Source organism: Simochromis diagramma, unplaced genomic scaffold (genome assembly GCF_900408965.1).
Source record: "Simochromis diagramma unplaced genomic scaffold, fSimDia1.1 OVJJ01000602.1, whole genome shotgun sequence".
Lineage (NCBI taxonomy): Eukaryota > Metazoa > Chordata > Actinopteri > Cichliformes > Cichlidae > Simochromis > Simochromis diagramma.
The window spans coordinates 4,484,995-4,503,751 of NW_024387040.1; the positions used below are offsets into that span (position 1 = coordinate 4,484,995).

Below are 18,757 nucleotides of genomic sequence, written 5' to 3' on the forward strand. Positions count from 1 at the left end.
AATTCTCTTTTTTTTCGGTACCGGTACTAGTTTTATTTTGTTGTATTTATCCGCGACACCTTAAAGGCCGGTCCGTGAAAATATTGTCGGGCATAAACCGGTCCGTGGCGCAAAAAAGGTTGGGGACCGCTGGTTTAGTGTCTGTCAACCATTTAATTAGATGCCATTGACCATTCCTTTGATTAGAAGCACGCGAAGAAAAATGCCGATGTGTATGATATGGTTTTTTGTGTTGCTTATTGCTTGTTGTTCCTTGGAACCTGTACACATTCTAAACAGCTTTTAAATCAAAAATTATATAAACATTTAGATAATGTTACTAATACCTTTAATCATTTGTTCTATTATATTCAGGGAGAAATGTGCCACATAATACTCAAGACAATGTACATTAAATAAAAAGATAAATAAAGCTTTGTTTATTGACTAATTTTAAGCTAAATCTGTGTTATACATTGGGTACACCTGTTCATCCCCATGTTTAAGCAAATATCTAAGCAGCCATCATCTCTAGGGTTCTAGGGTGATCATATTTAGATTTCCAAAAAGAGGACACTTAGCCCAGTCATGAAGAATTTTAATAATACTGTCTGCTTAAAGAAAAGTTTTGTATATTTAAACGATGCCTTCTCTGTGCGGTTAATGAGTGGTAAAATTAAAAAATATCATATAGGCTTTTACAAGTCAACAAGTGCAAAAAAAAAAGAGGACGTTTGGTCACCCTAGTTTACACAGAGAATGGTGTGAAAAGGAGAAAATACCCAGAAAGCAGCAGTTCTATGTGGGAAAATGCCTTTGTTGATGCCCAAAGCCAGAGGAGAACGGCCGGACTGCTTCGAGATGTTCTGCAGAAGAGCATCACTGAATGCACAGCATGTCGAACCTTGACGCAGCAGAAGACCACACCGGGTGTCACTCTTGTCAGCAAAGATCAGCATTGTTTGTATTGTAGTAAAAGTGCACCAATGTGCAAAACACTTCTGGCTGTGCGTGCAGAAACCAGAAGTCCTGTCAACAACATGTGAACTCATGTTCTGCTCTACAAACAATGATGGGTGCAGTCTTTTATTGCTTATTGTTTCTTTTACTGCAGCTAGGAAAGTTTATTGCTCTAAATTTTTAGAAAACAAAGTGAATTGGGCCTGCTTTAATGGGCCAAAACTCCTACCTCGGCTTCAAATGACAGCACTTCCATGCTGATGACAGACTCAAAGTAGTAAACAGTTAAAGAACAGCGGAGGCTGATTTTTATTAGTTCTGTGAGAACAGGCAGTTCACTTCAATGAACACAGAAAACAAAATCCAGATTGATGATTATGTTTTAAATTACAGTTACCATAAAAAGGACCCACATAAACCTCCCCGGGTGATTCTGCTGAGGAGTCCTCACAAAAAGGGTTTAATATGGAGCTTCTCCATAATTATAGCCTACCACGTGTAGCGGCAGTGTAGAATGAAGTACTAGCTACTTATGCAGATTTCGTCCTCTTCATGTGAAAGTTCAAAAAGTATATAATACGTTTATCTGTGGAAAACTCAAAAGCATTTAACGTAATTAGAACATTTCACAAACAGGATTTAAACACTGGTTTCCTTTCTCATAACACCAAAAGGCCTTACAGTTTAACCAACCTGCACACACACACTCTGTCCACAAAAAGTCATACCCAGTCTTTCTATACACATCGTTTTCCCCATGTCACACATTCTCATGATATTGGGACATTTCAAACAACAAATGACTCTATATGCCTTCAAAGTGTACCTCCCACCAACCATAGATTTATTTGTGCTGTATGTCAAGATAATTCCCAGTCTGTTCAGTTGTAAATTAGGACATGGGTCAGCCTGCTGACCATTGATGGTGGTCTGGATCTCACGGTAAGTACAGCGGTGGCTGTTGCTATGCCTGGGTGGCCCTTACAGTTGCTTTGGGCCTGACGTATAAAGCCTGCACAATATGCACACTTTAAGAAGATGCTGAGGGTTTCATATTCCGCAGAGAAGTATTAATGATAAGCAATTTGATCTCTCTCTGATTGTGCGGCATAAAACTGACAATCACAATCATCTTTGCGGTAAGCATAATATCATATAGCTACAATCTGAAATATGATACTACGCAGCGCGAGGGTGTGGGTAATTTTATGAGACATTGGCAGACACAAAAAGCAGAGGAGAAAGGATCAGAGTGCTTATTTTGTGCGACATCTGTGGCAGTAATTGAAGTCCTCATCTCTCAGAGTGTCTTGCCTTTTTCCAGAACTCCTCATGCCTTGAAATTTGGCTGACACAAAACATGAAAGCCTGGAGGAGACACATGAACTCAAGAGAAAATATTGATAGTATAAACGGAGCTAACATGCCTGCGATCAGTGGAACAAGAACAGACAGCAGTCACATTCCCGAATGTTTTTCCAACATAGGGAAAATGGAATATGAAATACGAAAATTGAAATACGCAAAGCGATACATTTCCCTTCTCTGTTAGGAAAATATTGTTTATGGTGTTATAAAGATTATATCAAGGCACCACTGTGAGTTAATTATGCCATGCCCTGAAATTTTTCCACAGATCTGCGAGAAACCACATCCTCTTTCCAAAGAGCACACAATGTGCTAGAATGCGCGGGGCATTAATTCACATGCCATGTTTTACAGGATGGGAGTTTTGAAGTGATTAGTCTTCTTACACATCCTTTTTACAGGAATCAGCCGTTGTGAAATGAGGCTGGAGATCTGAGTAGTTTGCAACCACATCCCGAGGGACAGGCTCGAGAGCTGGCATTGCTCGGCGTACCTTACCGCAAAACTCAGTGGGGTTCGAGTGAAGGGATCAGACTGTCAGACTGAAGGCTGTGTCCGTGGTGCGCCTGTCTCTGGAGCTGACGTTGTCTGTGTTACTCTCAGACAGCCACAGTTTAACTAACAAGTGCCCAGGCAAACACAAGGTCACGTCTCTGTGCAGAACCTCCATGCACGTAAGAGACGCAAAGTTAAACGCTGGGGAAAAGATGGGGGAAAGACTGGATTAAACCAGGACTTCATTATTACACGTTAGGTTTAGAGTTAAGCTCTATGCACCACTGGAGGTCCTTGCACAAGGAACAGGCTGCATCTGGCCCAACTTTTCAAAGGTTGTCATGCATGGCACACAAAAAGTACGCAAAGTACGGCTATGAATATAATGGATGTTATCCTTCATTTCTGTGGACTCATATTTGGTGGAATTTTTAGGACCGTTTAAGTATCATAAGAGTTTAATGACTCACTACGAGGATGTGTGTACTCTCCTTTTTTCTTTTTTGTTTAAGGATTGATTTGGAAGGAGTAAAACTAAAATTCTTTCCTGGAGTTTATAAGAACTCGTTCAACCTGTTGATGGGGACAATGAGGCGTGTTGTATTACAAAATTCTCCCAAGCGCCTCATCCGTTGAGGCCAAGTTGTTTTTGTTTCTTTTCATTTTGGCTTATTTCTGGGGAAATTTTTGAACAAAACTGCCTCGAGCTTTAGGGGGTAAAAACTCCTCTTTCAGTGCTTTTCCCCCCTCCCAGGTTGAAATTCAGAAAGCGCTAAATAAAAATAGCAGAACAAGGTGTGTTACACTGGGGTAGAAAATAGAACAAGTGCACCAAATCAATATAACAGCATTCCACGGATACCCGTCAGAACTTGCGTATCTTTAAAAAAAACCCACACAAAATCTTTCACCAGTGCATTTAATAAACACTATCCTAACATAGGTGTGCTGCCTTGACAGTGTGAATATGCCACAGGCCTAGAAAAAGTCTACCGACAACAAAATGCATCTGTTTGCTGGACTCCATGTAGAATTTCAGTAGCATGCTATAGAGCAAACAAAAATAAATGGCATATTTCATACTCTCAAGTCATATTTTCACATTTTTATCGTACAGTTACAGTACAATGTGTATGAAATATCTGTGAAAAAGTATACAATCTTTTTCTTTCCTATCTATGAATTATAAAAATAATTGTCTGTGTATTCACATATTCAAAATGTCCAGCGGTTTGCATAATAGTTTGATTGGATCAATGTCTCTGGTCTCCGTCACTATAGGCCTGTGAAAAATGAAAGACAAAAACATCAGTCTCCTAGAAACCAAAATCAGACACATTTAACCGCTAATAAGAATAATAACTGGGGCAATTACTTTGAAACAGCCGTTTAATATTTGAGCATGTCATGGACAAACATGAGGTGGAAAATTAGACTTAGTGTTGCCCAGTGGAGGTTCCAGTGACCATATTTCACAATATGGAAGAGTTGTGGGAGAGCGGTGAGCTTTGAGTTTGGTTGCTGTGGCAATGCTCTGGCCTCTCTGATAGCCAAGCAGCAGCAGCAGCCTGTTCTCAGATCTGCCTCCAGACTGGCACACTGACACTGGGAGCTGTGGGCACCTCCGGAGCCACAAGAAGGAGAACCGCAGACAACCTCAAACCAGACAGACTTTCTCCTTCTCCCAAATGTTGACGCTGTGACTTGACGCTGTCTGCTGCGTGTAAACTCACAACCCAAGTGACTTAATGGAATTGGGCAACAGCGTCTCCACACACAGGCAGCCTCCGCCAATCGCATTTGAGAGCCGCTGTGCCCTCTATTTAGCCTGTGACTGTAACTGAATGGACCATAAATGAAGGTGGAGGCTACCAACTCGCCCATTGGTAGTTATTTGGGAAACATAATGTGGCTCTAAACATGAGCTCACTGACAGACGCTGAGGCTCTCTCAGTTTGAAGCAGTTACTTACAGCAGCAGAACTCTTGACATAGTTTGCAAGCGGTGGCAAAATTATGCAACACATTAGAGACTGTCTCTTAAGATTAAAACATCTACCTGTTCAGATTCTCACCTGAAAACACGGATCTCTTATTGGCGTCTCGTGAACCACCTGTGAAAGAAACGAATAAACGTCACGCAGGACGACGGCTCTTATTTGAAGTTACAGTAATGCAATACAATAAACGTTTATAGGCATTTGTGGCTTTGACAAAAAAAAGTATTAGCATGGTTCGTTTGAAATATCTTTTTATACAATGACTGACCCATAGTAGGTGTCACATTAAGCACTAGGCTGGCAGTGAGGTTGGCGTATTAGTGCTGAGCTCATTTAGCACCATTTACTGCACTACACTACACACACATGTAGACTCGGTTTCACAGGCTTGGGTTAAGTAAGTCTAGCCTTGGACTAAAAACCTTTTTCAGCAGAGATCCTCTCTGATTTTTATTCTTTTAGTCTAGGACTAAGCTGAATCCAAGCTTGAACCACTCGGATAGAGTTTCTAACGTAATCTCTATCCAAAATTACTATATTCTATATTATATTACTATAGTAATCTATATTCAAAATAATACACATGCAAGAAAATCAGAATTTTACTGGTATTGCACAAATTTATATATTGTCAGAGTGCAAGCTGCAACTAAGTTCATGGGCTGACACTACCCTATAACAAAATGTAAGAAAAATATCCATGCTTTTTCCCCCCTGTCTAGCTTTATTTCGTTTTCCAATACTTCTACTGGCTTTTCTGCAAATTTTATGACTTTTCAGTTTTTTTTATGATCATGCAAACTCTCGTAGTCTAAAACTTTAACTATAGCTTCACACTAAACCTGTCAAACTCTAGCCGACAGCTAGTTTTGCTTAGTACAAAGAATGAAAATAAGGGGTAAAACCCTTGCTTACTAATATTTTTCATGTGTCAGATTTTGCACACAAACAGCCAAAATGACAGGACCCAATTTAGCTTTAGCCATGTTAGCAGACAGAGACTTTAACCTGAAGCCTTTCTGTGTGGAGTTTGCTTCAGTCTGTTAGCTCTGTTCTAAACTGGTGACTTGTCCAGGGTGCACCCTGCATGTTACGCTGTAACAGCTGGGATTAGGTTCTAGGCACCTCGTGATGCTGACCCCGATAGGCAGAAGAAAATGGATGGGTTTTAACCCAAAGTAGCCAGCTGCAGTTTCAGATTTAAGCGCAGCAAGATAGAAAGCATAATGAGCTATACTAAGGAGATGCATGTTGTTTTATATATGTAAATGAAGGTCACTGACTATGTCTCCATGTATGTAAACTATTTAGATCCAGTGACATGCACCCCATATTGAAAAACACATACAATGAGAGCACTTCAATTTGTTTTTATTTGAAAATGATTTGAAGCAATTCCTAAATAAGCAAACATTAGAAGTTTGCTTTGCCTCTTGCTTCGTTTATAGGCTGTGATTTTAAAAAATCTTTTTTTTCCCCCAATCGCATATTTAGCTGTCAGTGCAGCTGCTGTTTAACAGTATTATTTCATAGGTCAAAAAATTCCCAGGAAAAAAAAATTGGATAAAGAGCGCAAAAGTGCTCTCTGAAAACAATTTTAATGCCTTGCACTGACTAATACAGTCGCTCACATGCACATACGCAAAGGCACACAAACCAGATTTCAGTGAACAGTCCCAGTGGGTCCTCTCTCACGCCAGAAAGTGCTTTGTCACGTCTTGTGGCTCTTTTTCTCTGTCAGTCTCCCTCTCCCCTGTCTGAGCCACGTCTAATTCAATATGCGGTTCATATCCTTTCTCAGCATTGCCATTACTACTGCCAAGACCCCCAGGGGCTATTAGGAAAATCCATCCATTTATTGTGCAAGATACACATTTGGCAAAACAACGGCCCTCTAGAGGAACTTGTCAGAAGAGTTATATTTCCATGTGACAACCATTCGCCTGCTTGATCTTTTGTTTGACTGGAATTCTTGTTTCATAGCATCAATGAAAGCGGTCTTTTTAAGTCCCACATGCACTTAATTTTCACTTTGTGTAGCTGATGATTCTTTGTTTGCTGAGAAAACAGGGCTTAGTTATTTTCAGAGCGTTGTCTTTTATCATTTAACTCATTCAGAAATTGGAAGCGTCTTATTTTTGGCTAAGCAGTCACAGGACCTCAGCGTGCCAGTGTTGGTCTGCAGCGCTCTGTACATCCAGCACATTGGTCCACTTCAAGAAGCTTTGACAAATACAACAAAGGATAGCGTGAGATTTGGTTTGAACACTTGATCAGGTTGTAATTGTGGAAACATGTTGGATGGCCCAAAAGGAAAAGATTTCATCGAATTTTGTCTGATTTTTAATGATCCAAGGAGAATTTATCATAATGCTTTAAATATACTGGGCATATTCATGTTTCCCCAGAGGATGAATCTCTCAGTTTGCATGGGATATTTCATGATTTACTCATTTATTTGTTCGTTTCATGCGCTGTTAGGAAATCTTCAGAGAGCATATTCATGCTCTCAGTGACATAAACCCTACTGGTTTTGTCTTGACCGTGTCGCCTTATGTCAGTGCCTGTATTGGAATAAGTATCAGAATGTCTTACTGAGTGGCTCTATAGTATAGCCCAACTTAAAGGTCCCAAATCCATTTGCGGTTACTTCAGGAAGGGCATCAAATCAAAAATGCAGGGCTACCCGCTGTGGTGACCCCTTGGGAATAATTGCGCAGCCAAAAATAAAGTCTTCTACTGATAAGGCTGTTATAACATTTGAAGCAAGTCCATTTATATTTCTGATACAGCAGACCTGCAGGAATATGTAATGTTTACATGACTGATTTGTCATTTAATGCAGCTACAATAACTTAAAAGTCTCTCAGGACCTAAGACATTTATCCATATGTTAATCAGTCATAAGGCAGTATAAATCTGACAGTTTCTTAGTGGATCACAGTGAATTGAAAAGTACTTAGTTTCACTCCGGCGAGCATGTGATTATCAGACCATACCACCACATGCACTCATTTGATTTATGGACCAGAACTTTCAAGGAGGTCTGATTTAATTCTGCCATGTTCAAAGCCAGAGTAACACACTGCACCGCATCCAAGCCAGGCCATTACTTTGACTCGATTTATGACTTTTTAAGCAAAAAAACCAAAAAACCCCTTCACATCTATGTGTTGGATTTTGATAAAGATATATTTCCTACAGGTGCCAGGAAAGGAAATTGTACATGACAACATCTCACCCTTTCAGAACCTCTCCAGGATTTCACCCAGTGATGAAATATGGAAATTAGCATGAGTCAGCCGTTTTGCTCCGTTGCAGAATTTTACAAGGAATATGTTTCTATTGCCAGTTTAATCCAACAGTTAATCATTGTGGTAAAGTGACTGTGCAGTGATGAAATGAACGTCACGTCTCACAAAGAAAAAAGAAAAAAAAAAATCAGTGGAAAGGTAAAAACATTAGAGGGCCAGATTTGTAAACGGTGCAAATGAAAGCTTCTAAAAAAACTCCCAGTAACTGAGATGCACTGTGGATGTTTGGTCTCGCCTGCATGAGGGGGAAAAAGAAAGAAGAAAGGTAGAGCAAGAAAAGTAACTCACTTTTATCCTGTTCTGGAGGGTCCAGGATGTCACTGTCTGTGTCACTAGGAATATGCCAAGGCTGTCTGATGGCCTGTAACTGCTGGTAAAACTCATCCTGAAATGGAAAAACAGATCATAATAGAAGAGAAATAATAGAGGATGGTAAAATATATACTCTGCAGATAGATGGACAGAACAAAAGAGAAATGGAAAACAAGATTAGGAAAGACAATCCAGGCCAGCCTGTCCGTTTAGCAAATCTGAACTCTTAAACAAACTGAAAATGGAAACAAATCTTCAACCGGCTTATGGTTGTCATTGTATTAATGATTATGTATTCATAATTGTATTCAATATTGAACATTTGGAACCCTAGCCCATCAAAAAGTGCAAAAGTCAAGAAATAAAAATGTACAAAACTAGTTGAATACCATGAACTGTGTCAGTGCGCCCCAGGGCAGCTGTAGCTACAATGTAGCTTGCCATTGCCTGTGTGTAAATGTGTGTGTGAATGGGTGTGTGAATGGGTGAATGACTGAATGTAGTGTGAAGTGCTTTGGGGTCCTTAGGGACTAGTAAAGCGCTATACAAATACAGGCCATTTACCATTTACCATAATGAGCACACATATACGGTGAAATATATACTTTATATGCAAGAAGTCACTGCTTATGTCTTCATATTTTGCTTCTAAGGAGCCAGACTTTCTCTCCAGTTTTAAAGAGCCATAGTTGTCGAGCATTCCTGAAAGTCTTTCAACGTTTTCTTTGGAAATTGGCTGCTTTTTCACTTTCTTCAGTCCAGTCCTTGTACCAAACCATTTTCAGAGGAATGTTTACTCTTGGTTGTTAAGTCACTGACCTATATTAATAGGTCATTGAAGCCCCCTCAAGGGATGAATCAGTGTTGTACCCTTTAGAAGTAACAAAAACAGGGGGGGGAAAAAACAGAAAAGACCTGACACAGGACCCAAAAGCTGCTTCTGGCCCATCAGTTGATCCATCTACTGTTCACTAAAGTCTCCTCAGAAATGGTCTCAGTGGAAGAGCGGCTGTTAAGAACCATTCTTAAAGAGGGGAAACAATGGCTGGGGTACTCAAGTTACACAAGATCTGGACTGAAAATCAGTAGCAAGAGGTCTTGTGAGTTAAATTTCTCTAACTAGAAATATATGTTAAAAAAAACAAAAACGATTTTCAATTTTTTTGTAGTTTATTGCACTTTTTTGCAATTTATGTAATTACTATGCACTTAATGCATACATATTATTAAAATTTGGGCTATAATGGTTGTATTTATGTATAGCAACTTGAAATGCTCCCAAAAATGGCACTACAGCATGTAAAAATATAATATAAGCTCTGGCGGACTTGGTTCTATGGTAGGTCTTAAAGGGTTCATGAATAAAATTTGGCATTTTTGGTTCAAATCATCATCTATATGTACGGAGGACTTTAGGAGAGAGGTACAACAGTGAACGTTTACATCCTATCTGTGAAACACATTGGAGGCTCTGCAGTGGTTGGTGACTGCGAGGGACCTTGGCAAAGTTGATCCAATTATGACAGCAGATAATTTTAAACACACCAGCAATGCAGTAAAAGCATACCTAGATGAAAAAACAAACAAAAAAAACAAACAGTGAAACCCTAGCAGTCCTGGATTGGCCTCCCCAGAGCCCAGAATTTAACATTATTAAAGCAGTGTTGCATCATCAGGGGCGATCGTGGCTCAAGAGTTGGGAGTTCGCCTAGTAATCGGAAGGTTGCCGGTTCGAGCCCCGGCAACCTTCCGGTCTGGTTGGACAGTCTCGGTCTCGACAGTCTCGGTCGTTGTGTCCTTGGGCAAGACACTTCACCCGTTGCCTACTGGTGGTGGTCAGAGGGCCCGGTGGCGCCAGTGTCCGGCAGCCTCGACTCTGTCAGTGCGCCCCAGGGTGGCCGTGGCTACAATGTAGCTTGCCATCACCAGTGTGTGAATGTGTGTGTGAATGGGTGGATGACTGGATGTGTAAAGCGCTTTGGGGTCCTTAGGGACTAGTAAAGCATACTACAGGATGGTAATGGTAAATACAGGCCATTTACCATTTACCATCATTTTGACAAAAAAATAAAATAGAAAGATTGCAAACATCCAAAAAAGAGCTTTGAATGTCTTTCAAGAAGCCTAGAGAACTATTCCTGAATACCAATTAAAGAAAACACAAGAAAGCATTTATATCCGTTGTTTTCTCTTTTAAGAGGTTAAAGATTCTCTCACTCTGGAACCTGGCCTCACTTTAAGGCTTCAGTTCTTCTACCTGGGACCAGGTGGCCTTAATAAAAGCCGACTGGGTGCAGTAGTGTTTTGGATAATGTGACTAGGTGTCAACTGGCATAACTGTCAGATTACACAAAGGCATTGTAAAATTCCTGCCCCACCATTAATAAAACCTTCAAAAAAAGGCTCATATTTAACAGTCCTGCTGTTAAGTAGATCATGAAAGGAACATAAGAAAGAAATCCCAATGAAAGTTCCCCTTTTATGCCAGACTCATTTTTCCACAGTGAAGTGACATCCTACTGTACAGACCTCCACGACTTTCTGCTAAACCCCACACGAAGTGGTGTGTGCCCGCAAAGGATTTGCACGTGTAATATTTTGTGCTCCTGGTGATCTCGCTCATATTTCTTTCTGAGGAAAGGCTCTCAGCTTCAGTGCCCGGCTTTACTTTTTTGGCTTTCAGCACACAAGTTCACTCTCAAGATGCTAAAACCTTTTCAGACCATGACCCAATTTTTATGACAGTTTTATCCTTGCAATGTGAAATATAACATGTAGAACTACATGTCTCATTAAGTGCTTGCATGACTTGTAAAAAACAAAAGTTTCAGTGTGGGGTCTTACCTCAGACAGATAGGCCCGTAGGCTGGCACCAAGGGTATCTGTGCTGCTTAGCCCTGGAGGGGTGAGCAGCGGTCGGGTAAGTATTGGCTGACTTGTGGGTGTAACAGGGCGGCTCCGCGACCTCCTGAAGGTCACCTCTTTATAAGAGCCGGAGTTAAAGGTGGAGCGTGTCAGCAAACTATTTGGGGTTATGGGCCTGCTGGGTGTTCTGGGGGTTTGAGTCCTGCTCCCAGGGTTGCTAGGAGACTGAGTCCTACCCATGGTGAGGGTCGTGGTCTTGGGGCTAAGCAAGGGGAGGCCCACACCACAAGACTTCCCCGTAAGGCTACCAGCTGGAGACTGGGGCCTGGACACGAGGCTGGGGAGGGGGAGTGTGTCAGGTAGAGTTCTGTGGCGCACTGGGGTGTGGTATAGGCTGCTATGTGGATTATTGGAGCTTCGGGTGGTCATCTTTCCTACTTCTGCCAGCTTTGCCAGGTCCTTCTCAACCTCTGGAGAAAGAAAGGCAATAATCCAAGTCAGTATCCAAACGCTTAAGGAGTAAATTTCCTATTTAAATCCTATGGTATACACACACATTGAAATAAAATTGACTTTATTTAAAGCCATGAAAATGCCCATAATAATTTTTAAGATAACTCTCCCAAATAACTCTGGAAAAGGAACTTTTAACATACCATCAGGCTTACTTTGAGTTTTATTCATCGACTGATTTGACTAATGATTCACAAACTTTACTGTGGGCGAGACTGCTTGGGTTAATCCCTTTTCTCGGCAATGATGACAATATTTATAGACCTTATAAACTGTGGTGAATCCAGCTTCCTCTGTCAGAAAATGTCCCAAGTTGATACAGTAAGTGCAGCATGGCTATATTTCTTCCCTTCTTCCTGACAAAAACACATTAGGCTGCTGCTCTGGTAGTCTCGAAAACATTTTTGTTTATAAAAAACGCGACGCTGCCAACTTCTGTGATCAACATCTGGGTCATTTTTTCCATGTTTTCTGCTTTCGTTCCAGATCTTGGCAATCGGGATTCAACAAACTGGGAGTTATCATTTAAGAGGCATGATTTAGAGGAATGACTCACTCGAGGTAGAGGGTACTTCTGGAAAACTGTATGTGTGACGTTAGATAAATAACAAGAGCAAGCAACAATTATTTCACAAACTCAAACTTCCATGTTTTTGAGCAAATTTCAGCTTTCCTGGGTTTTACAAACAACATTTGCAGAAAACATGAAACATGTGCTTCTATTCACTGACAAATATCCATTTAGTATGCAAACAGAAAATGCCTGTAATGCTATCCTAAATTTAGCTTTTGGACATTACTCCGGAAGATTCTGTTTGTTTAAAATCAGACAGTGCTGCACAAAATCCTTTGGGGATCAAATGCATATAATTATTTGACATGCCTGAGTGGATTGCTGTTTATGTGCTTAAGCAGCTCAGCGTGCATAGAAGTAAACCTTCATTTGAGACACAACGCTGAACATATGCTGCTTGTTGTTGGTTTTATGTGTTCACTAACTTGTGTCCTGCGTGATGTTATGTTATGTGTGTGTGTCTGTGAACCGTTAAACTTTACAGACGTAATAATTTCTAAATTATAAGAGCAGCGGGTTCTCAAAGTTTTACTGACTGAATGCCAACGCACACTCGGAGGACGCTTCATTAGGTACACATGTTCAGTTTCTTACACTGCAGCTGTCTCATCAGCCAATTGCATAGTAACAATTCAATGGATTGAGGCATGTAGAGATGGTAAAGACAAGCTGTTGGCATTCACACTGAGCATCAGCATTGGAAAGAAAGCTGATTTAAGTGGCTTTGAACCTGGTTTGGCTGTTGGTGCCAGATGTGCTGGTCTAAGTATTTCAGAAACTGAAACTCTCTCGAGTTTACATAGAGTGCCGTGAAAAAAAGAATATATTCAGTGAGCAGCAGTCTCAGTCTAATGTCAGAGGTCAAGAGAGAATGGCCAGACTATTAAAGCTCTTAGGAAGGCAACAGTAACTCAAATAACCCCACATTACAACCAACATATAAAATCTCTCTGAATACACATCAAATTTAGCCTTAAAGTAGATGGGCTACAGCAGCAGAAGACCACCCATGTCAGCTAAGAGCATGAAACTGAGGCTATATTTCGCATGGACTAGAAATCTGACAAAAAAGATTCGAAAAAGTTTGCCTGGTCAGATGAATCTCAACACATTCTACACATTAGTAACAACTAATGGGCAGAAATTGGCAAATTTTATTAATGGGCCAAAACGCGAAAGGTGAAATGGATGAAGGAGGAAGTGAGACGGGGAGAGGAGAAGGTGGCAGCCTCAGAGGCTAATATTGAAAGACATCTGTGGAGTTGAGAGTAGCTTGGTCACTGCTGAGGACGAAGCAATCAAATTACGGTAAACACTCAACCGCGTGTGCTGTTCAAGGCAGGTCTTGACATCAGCTTTTGGCAGTGGCAACACTGCTGTATGCACTGTAACCATGTGCTAACCTCCACAGCTGGATCTTGACCATAACAGGATAAGGATAAATAAGTGAATACCTTTAGACTGCAGTGAAATAAATAATACAAACATGCAAAGTAAAGTACAGCATATAATGATTTCCCGCTTTAAGTCCTTAATCACCCACACACTATGTCCACCCACACTGATGGCTGATATTATTTTAAAAAGCTGTAAACAGGATGTATTCCTTAGTTTCCATAAAGCTTATATTTTCATCTTGAGGTATTTACCAGTATAATGATAAACACCACATGTTTTTGCTCTAAATACCCCCCCACCACCACACACACCGACACACACAGAAATGGACATTCGACTCCAGCTACCTAACAGTAAAGAGTAGCCTATGAAAGGCAGCTTTATTTTTAAACTGACTTTGTTAAACACAGGAATACTTTAACATATCTCAGTGACACTGATATAAAGAGACATGCCATCAAAATTCATATACTATGAACCTTGAGTTTGAACCCAAACGCAAGTAACAACAACAGGGAAAAGAGGGTAGAAAATGAGACAGAGGGGGACAGAAAGAAAACAAGAAGAAATAGAAACAGATCTATTAAAGTCTTTGATCCAAAAGCAGTTGCATGTGGTGAGCGAGTACAAGGCCCTAGCACGCTATACGACCATTCAGAACTCATGAAATCTTTATTGGATCCTTCCACTGAAAATAAACAAGTGCGCTAAAGACATGTCATTTGTCAGCAGGCTTACAAGTATACAATATACTGTTTGCTTGATGAAATTAAAACGCTACCCTTTAGTCCTTGGATTGATAACGTACAAATAATGTGAAAGAAATGCACATTCCTCACACGGTGTGAATGGAAGTAAAATTAAAAGTTGGCAACGCGGTCTTGGAAAAATTCTTGGGATTATTTACTTTTACTCTGACGAGATATCCCTGGCTCTAAATGGGGGAAATTTTCTTTTACAAAAGCCTTTGTCACTGATGAATTGAGCAGTTTGCGATGTTTTGTACAACGGATGAGGAGGTTATAGGTATTATATAAACACAGCTTTCAGACTCGGGCCCCTCCCTGGCCTCAAACAAGCGAGAGTGAGGGAGCAAATGTGGTCAAGCAAGCTAAAGAGTGAAAGGCAAAGCGGTGAATCAGGAAGATGAAGGATTGTTTCCTGATTGTTTCAGGGTGGTTTTGTTCAAATAAAAACAGTCACACCTCTGCACCAGCTCAAGAGAAAGGGCCAAACGCCGATGGAGTGCATGTTTCATGACTGGAGGGCAATGAAACCACAGCAAGATGACTAAAACGGCTAAAGACATATAGCCAAATCAAAAACACTCTTGAGGAAGTAGGTGTATCATTTAAATTTCAAGTCTATAAGCAAGAGATGCTTTCATTAATGTAAATACAGAGGGTTTACAGTAAGGTGCAGACCACTGGTCACAATCAAGAACAGAAAAACATCAAAAAGAGCCTGGACAGTTTTAGGGGGAAAAAAATGCCTCCAAACTGAGATTAACTTGCACTACAATGATGGGAAGAGAAAAGTGTGGCAAAGGAGAGAAACAGCTCATGACCTGAAGCATACCACATCATCCGTCAAACATGGTGGAGCCAGTATTGTAGCATGGTCATGTATGGCTGCCAGCAGAACCGAGCCACTCGTGTTTATTGATGATGTGACTGCTGATAGAAGTAGCAGGATGAATTGTTAAGTGTATGGGGCTACGCTCTCTGCTGCGATTCAGCCAAATTCTGCAAAAGTCATTGAAGAGCGATTCACAGTGCAAATGGATAATGGCCTGAATTGTACTACAAAAGCAGCCCAAGAGTTTCTTAAGACAAGGAAATTGGATATTCTTCAACAGCCAAGTCACTGACCTGATCTCAACCCAACAGAGCATAGCTTTTCAGCTATTAAATACAAAACTGAGGGCAGAGGGACCCACAAGCAAGCAGCAACCATAACGCAACTGTAAACCGTAAAAATGATGCTAGTTTGTCCAATTGCCTTTGAACTTCTTAAAATGGGTGACTGTGTAATTTCTAAACGATTAATCCAATGCTTTTGTTAAATCTGTTGAATTAGAGTAAAACGGAAAGTCTGCAATTCAATCATATATTGATTGTTTGAATTAAAATACCTCGTGGTGGTGTACAGGCGCAACATTACAAACAAAAACTGTCCAAAGCTGTCCAAAAACCTCTGTCTCTGCAATATTTCCAAAATATACTCTTGCGCAACTGTGTGAAAAAAAAAAAAAGAGTCCCAGATTTTAAGCCCTATGGGAATGTCCCCAAGAGGGTTATGGACCCCCAATCAATCCTCTACCTAATCACACGAGCCAAGGTGTGACAACGGGTGTGCGTCACAATCGGTCACTGTGAAACCTGGCCCCACCCTATGTGATTTACTGAGGTCAAATGGCCCAGGATGTGAGTGGGCGTTAAGGCTTCTGGGAAGGGATCTCAAAACTGGATTATAGATGGGAGACAGTTGGTGTTGTAAGCCGTCGTCCTCTGTTCAAAGATGGTTGTTCACAATCGACATCATTACTTCTTTTCTGTGCAATATGTGAACATAGGCATCTTCGAAATAGGGGGTGTATGACCCTCTTGGGGGACACCCCCATAGGGCTTAAAATCTTGGACTCTCCAAAAGTTGTCTTCAAGAAACTTAAAGAAGTCCAGACGCTTTTCTTTCCAAGCTACTTAGACTACGATGACCTGGCTGACTGAGAATCTCAGTGAGCACTAACTGGATACATACACTACTCAAATAAATTAAAGGAACACTTTTTAATCAGAGTATAGCATTAAGTCACTTAAACTTGTGGGATATTGATCTGGTCGGTCAAGTAGCAGAGGGGGTTAATAATCAGTTATGGCTTATTGGCCTCCCAGGAACATTTTTGGGCATGCATACAAGCATGTAGAGGCCATACAGGCTACTGACTGCTGTTTTGAGTTGCCGAAATGAAATATTAGCAAAACAGACTTGCCTGCCACATCATATTTTCATTTTGTGCTTCTTTTGGTGTTTTTGAATCATTGAATTCAGCCCCTCTGCATGTTGATACTTTTCATTTCCATAAAATGATGTGGGATCCTTTCGTTCCTAACACATTACCCAGTGTACCCATATCAGTGTAGACATCCAGCATGATTTTTCCCCATTGAGATTTGATGTGCTTTCAATGTGTTCCTTTAACTTTTTGAGCAGTGTGCATAAGAAAATGTCACAAAATAAAAACACAAACTGGGGAAACAATAGAAGCTCAACAGTGAGGCTCTGGCTCATAACGTGGAAGAGATTTAACAGCTAATAAAGGCTTTAAAGACTTGGATTAGCTTGTTTAACAGCTTCTACGAAAGGCCTGCTGGGAATCATCAGGCTGACTAGTCAGTATAAAACTAGAAATCAATAACATCTGAAAATTTGGTACATTTTTAACACAAACTTTATCTTTTTTTTTCTTTTTTGGGGTGTATTTACTGTCATTTACAGATGAGCTTAGAAGGTCATTCCAGCTGTGACCACTGCTGTTTGACAGAAACGAATTCACTCAGTGTGACCAGCATGTGTTTAATATATCTGGTATGCATAGAAATCTTTACACACTGTGACGCTGTTAAACAGACTGGGAGGACATGCATATACAAACAAGTGTGTGACACATGACGGTAAATGGCAAGTCTCTCCCTGGCTTCTATTCCACACTTTCATCTGATTCATACTTGATCTTCATGACAACAAAAGCAGTCTCTGAGTCACCCAGACGTCACATATATCAAAGCTCAGCCTTGGACTACATTAAGAATAATCATTTCCAAATTGCCACACAAATTCCATTTCGTCAGACAAATAACACTCCAACAGAGTCAGCCTTCGATCGGCTCGTATTGACTCAGCAGCGGGAGTGAGAGTTATTAACTGAACCTGTCAAAACTGAAGCTCAATGGGATTCCTGGCATGTGGAAAACATTTTAATTAGTTTTTCTATTTACTCTCCATAAAGCCCAGGAGGAGCAGAGAGAGATAAGAATATACATATCTTACTATACTAAGCGCACAAAATGCTATATAATTCATTCCCGTGTTATAGATTCATTTGTTCCTGTGATTTAAATAATTCAAAGCCAAAAGATACATCTTGTCCTCACGTTTTGGTTGTGTGCGTGAGTTATATAAGTGTCCCAAAAGAGCAGAACACCCTGTGCAAATAGATTATAATTTCCCTGATCAATAGCTTATAAGAAAAACGTTTAAACCAAAACAGAGAATAAGATAAACAATTGAATTTTGCCAGAACAATCTCTCCCCTGAGCTAGATGAATACCATCAGTCTTTTTTTGCTGAAGGTGAGTTGAGTGCATACAGAGAGTCTACACCGAGATGAAAAAATATTCAGTAACTTCAGTCCACATCCACATGTCTGGATGGTTTTACTACAGGGCTTTTAAGTAGGGGATTTGGGGGTTTTAATTTTATTGGAAGTAATTTTTCTCATTAGGACGAATGCTCATATTCTCCACTCTTACGCCATCATTGTGGACATGGATGCGGATATAGACAGCTGCAAATATCATGGGTAGATGCTATTAACTAACTGTTAAGCAGTTAACTGTTCACATATGCATTATATACATTTGAAAGAGATTGATCCAAAATCAAGGTAATTTCTTTCCAAGAGTTATTGTGCGGACGTAACGGACGTCTTCACATGCTATTCTCAGATTCAGATTTCTCTTTGGATTTGTGGTTCGTACGCAGTCGATGCCCTTGGTCCACAGTCACAGTGTGGATTTCATTAAAAAACTAACAAACTGCAATGAGCTTCATGTTCAGACCACCCTTGTGTAAAGTGCTCTTATATAAAGTAGTGTATAATCAGCCAATTATTATTGTTTCTTGGTGACACTACCTCATGTAAGAGTGACCATCCCCGTGCACTCATTTCATCACTGGCCACTGAGAGAAGGTGAATTG

The 18,757-nt window shown here is 40.4% G+C and overlaps 1 protein-coding gene across 3 annotated transcripts in view; it reads right to left on the reverse strand.

Annotated features, from left to right (window-relative positions):
* Nucleotides 1-216: 216 nt before the first annotated feature.
* The window catches only part of cunh8orf34 (chromosome unknown C8orf34 homolog), a 79,319-nt gene continuing 60,778 nt past the window's right edge, over nucleotides 217-18,757 (reverse strand). For 2 of the 3 annotated variants that reach the window (XM_040043688.1, XM_040043687.1), the window contains exons 13-16: nucleotides 11,272-11,762; nucleotides 8,404-8,500; nucleotides 4,877-4,915; nucleotides 217-4,085 (exon numbers count right to left, since the gene is read on the reverse strand). In XM_040043688.1, coding sequence (XP_039899622.1) covers nucleotides 4,078-4,085; nucleotides 4,877-4,915; nucleotides 8,404-8,500; nucleotides 11,272-11,762 — 635 coding nt within the window. In that variant the 3' untranslated portion in view covers nucleotides 217-4,077. The remainder of the gene's footprint in view (nucleotides 4,086-4,876; nucleotides 4,916-8,403; nucleotides 8,501-11,271; nucleotides 11,763-18,757) is intronic. The other variant, XM_040043689.1, reaches the window with a different exon arrangement.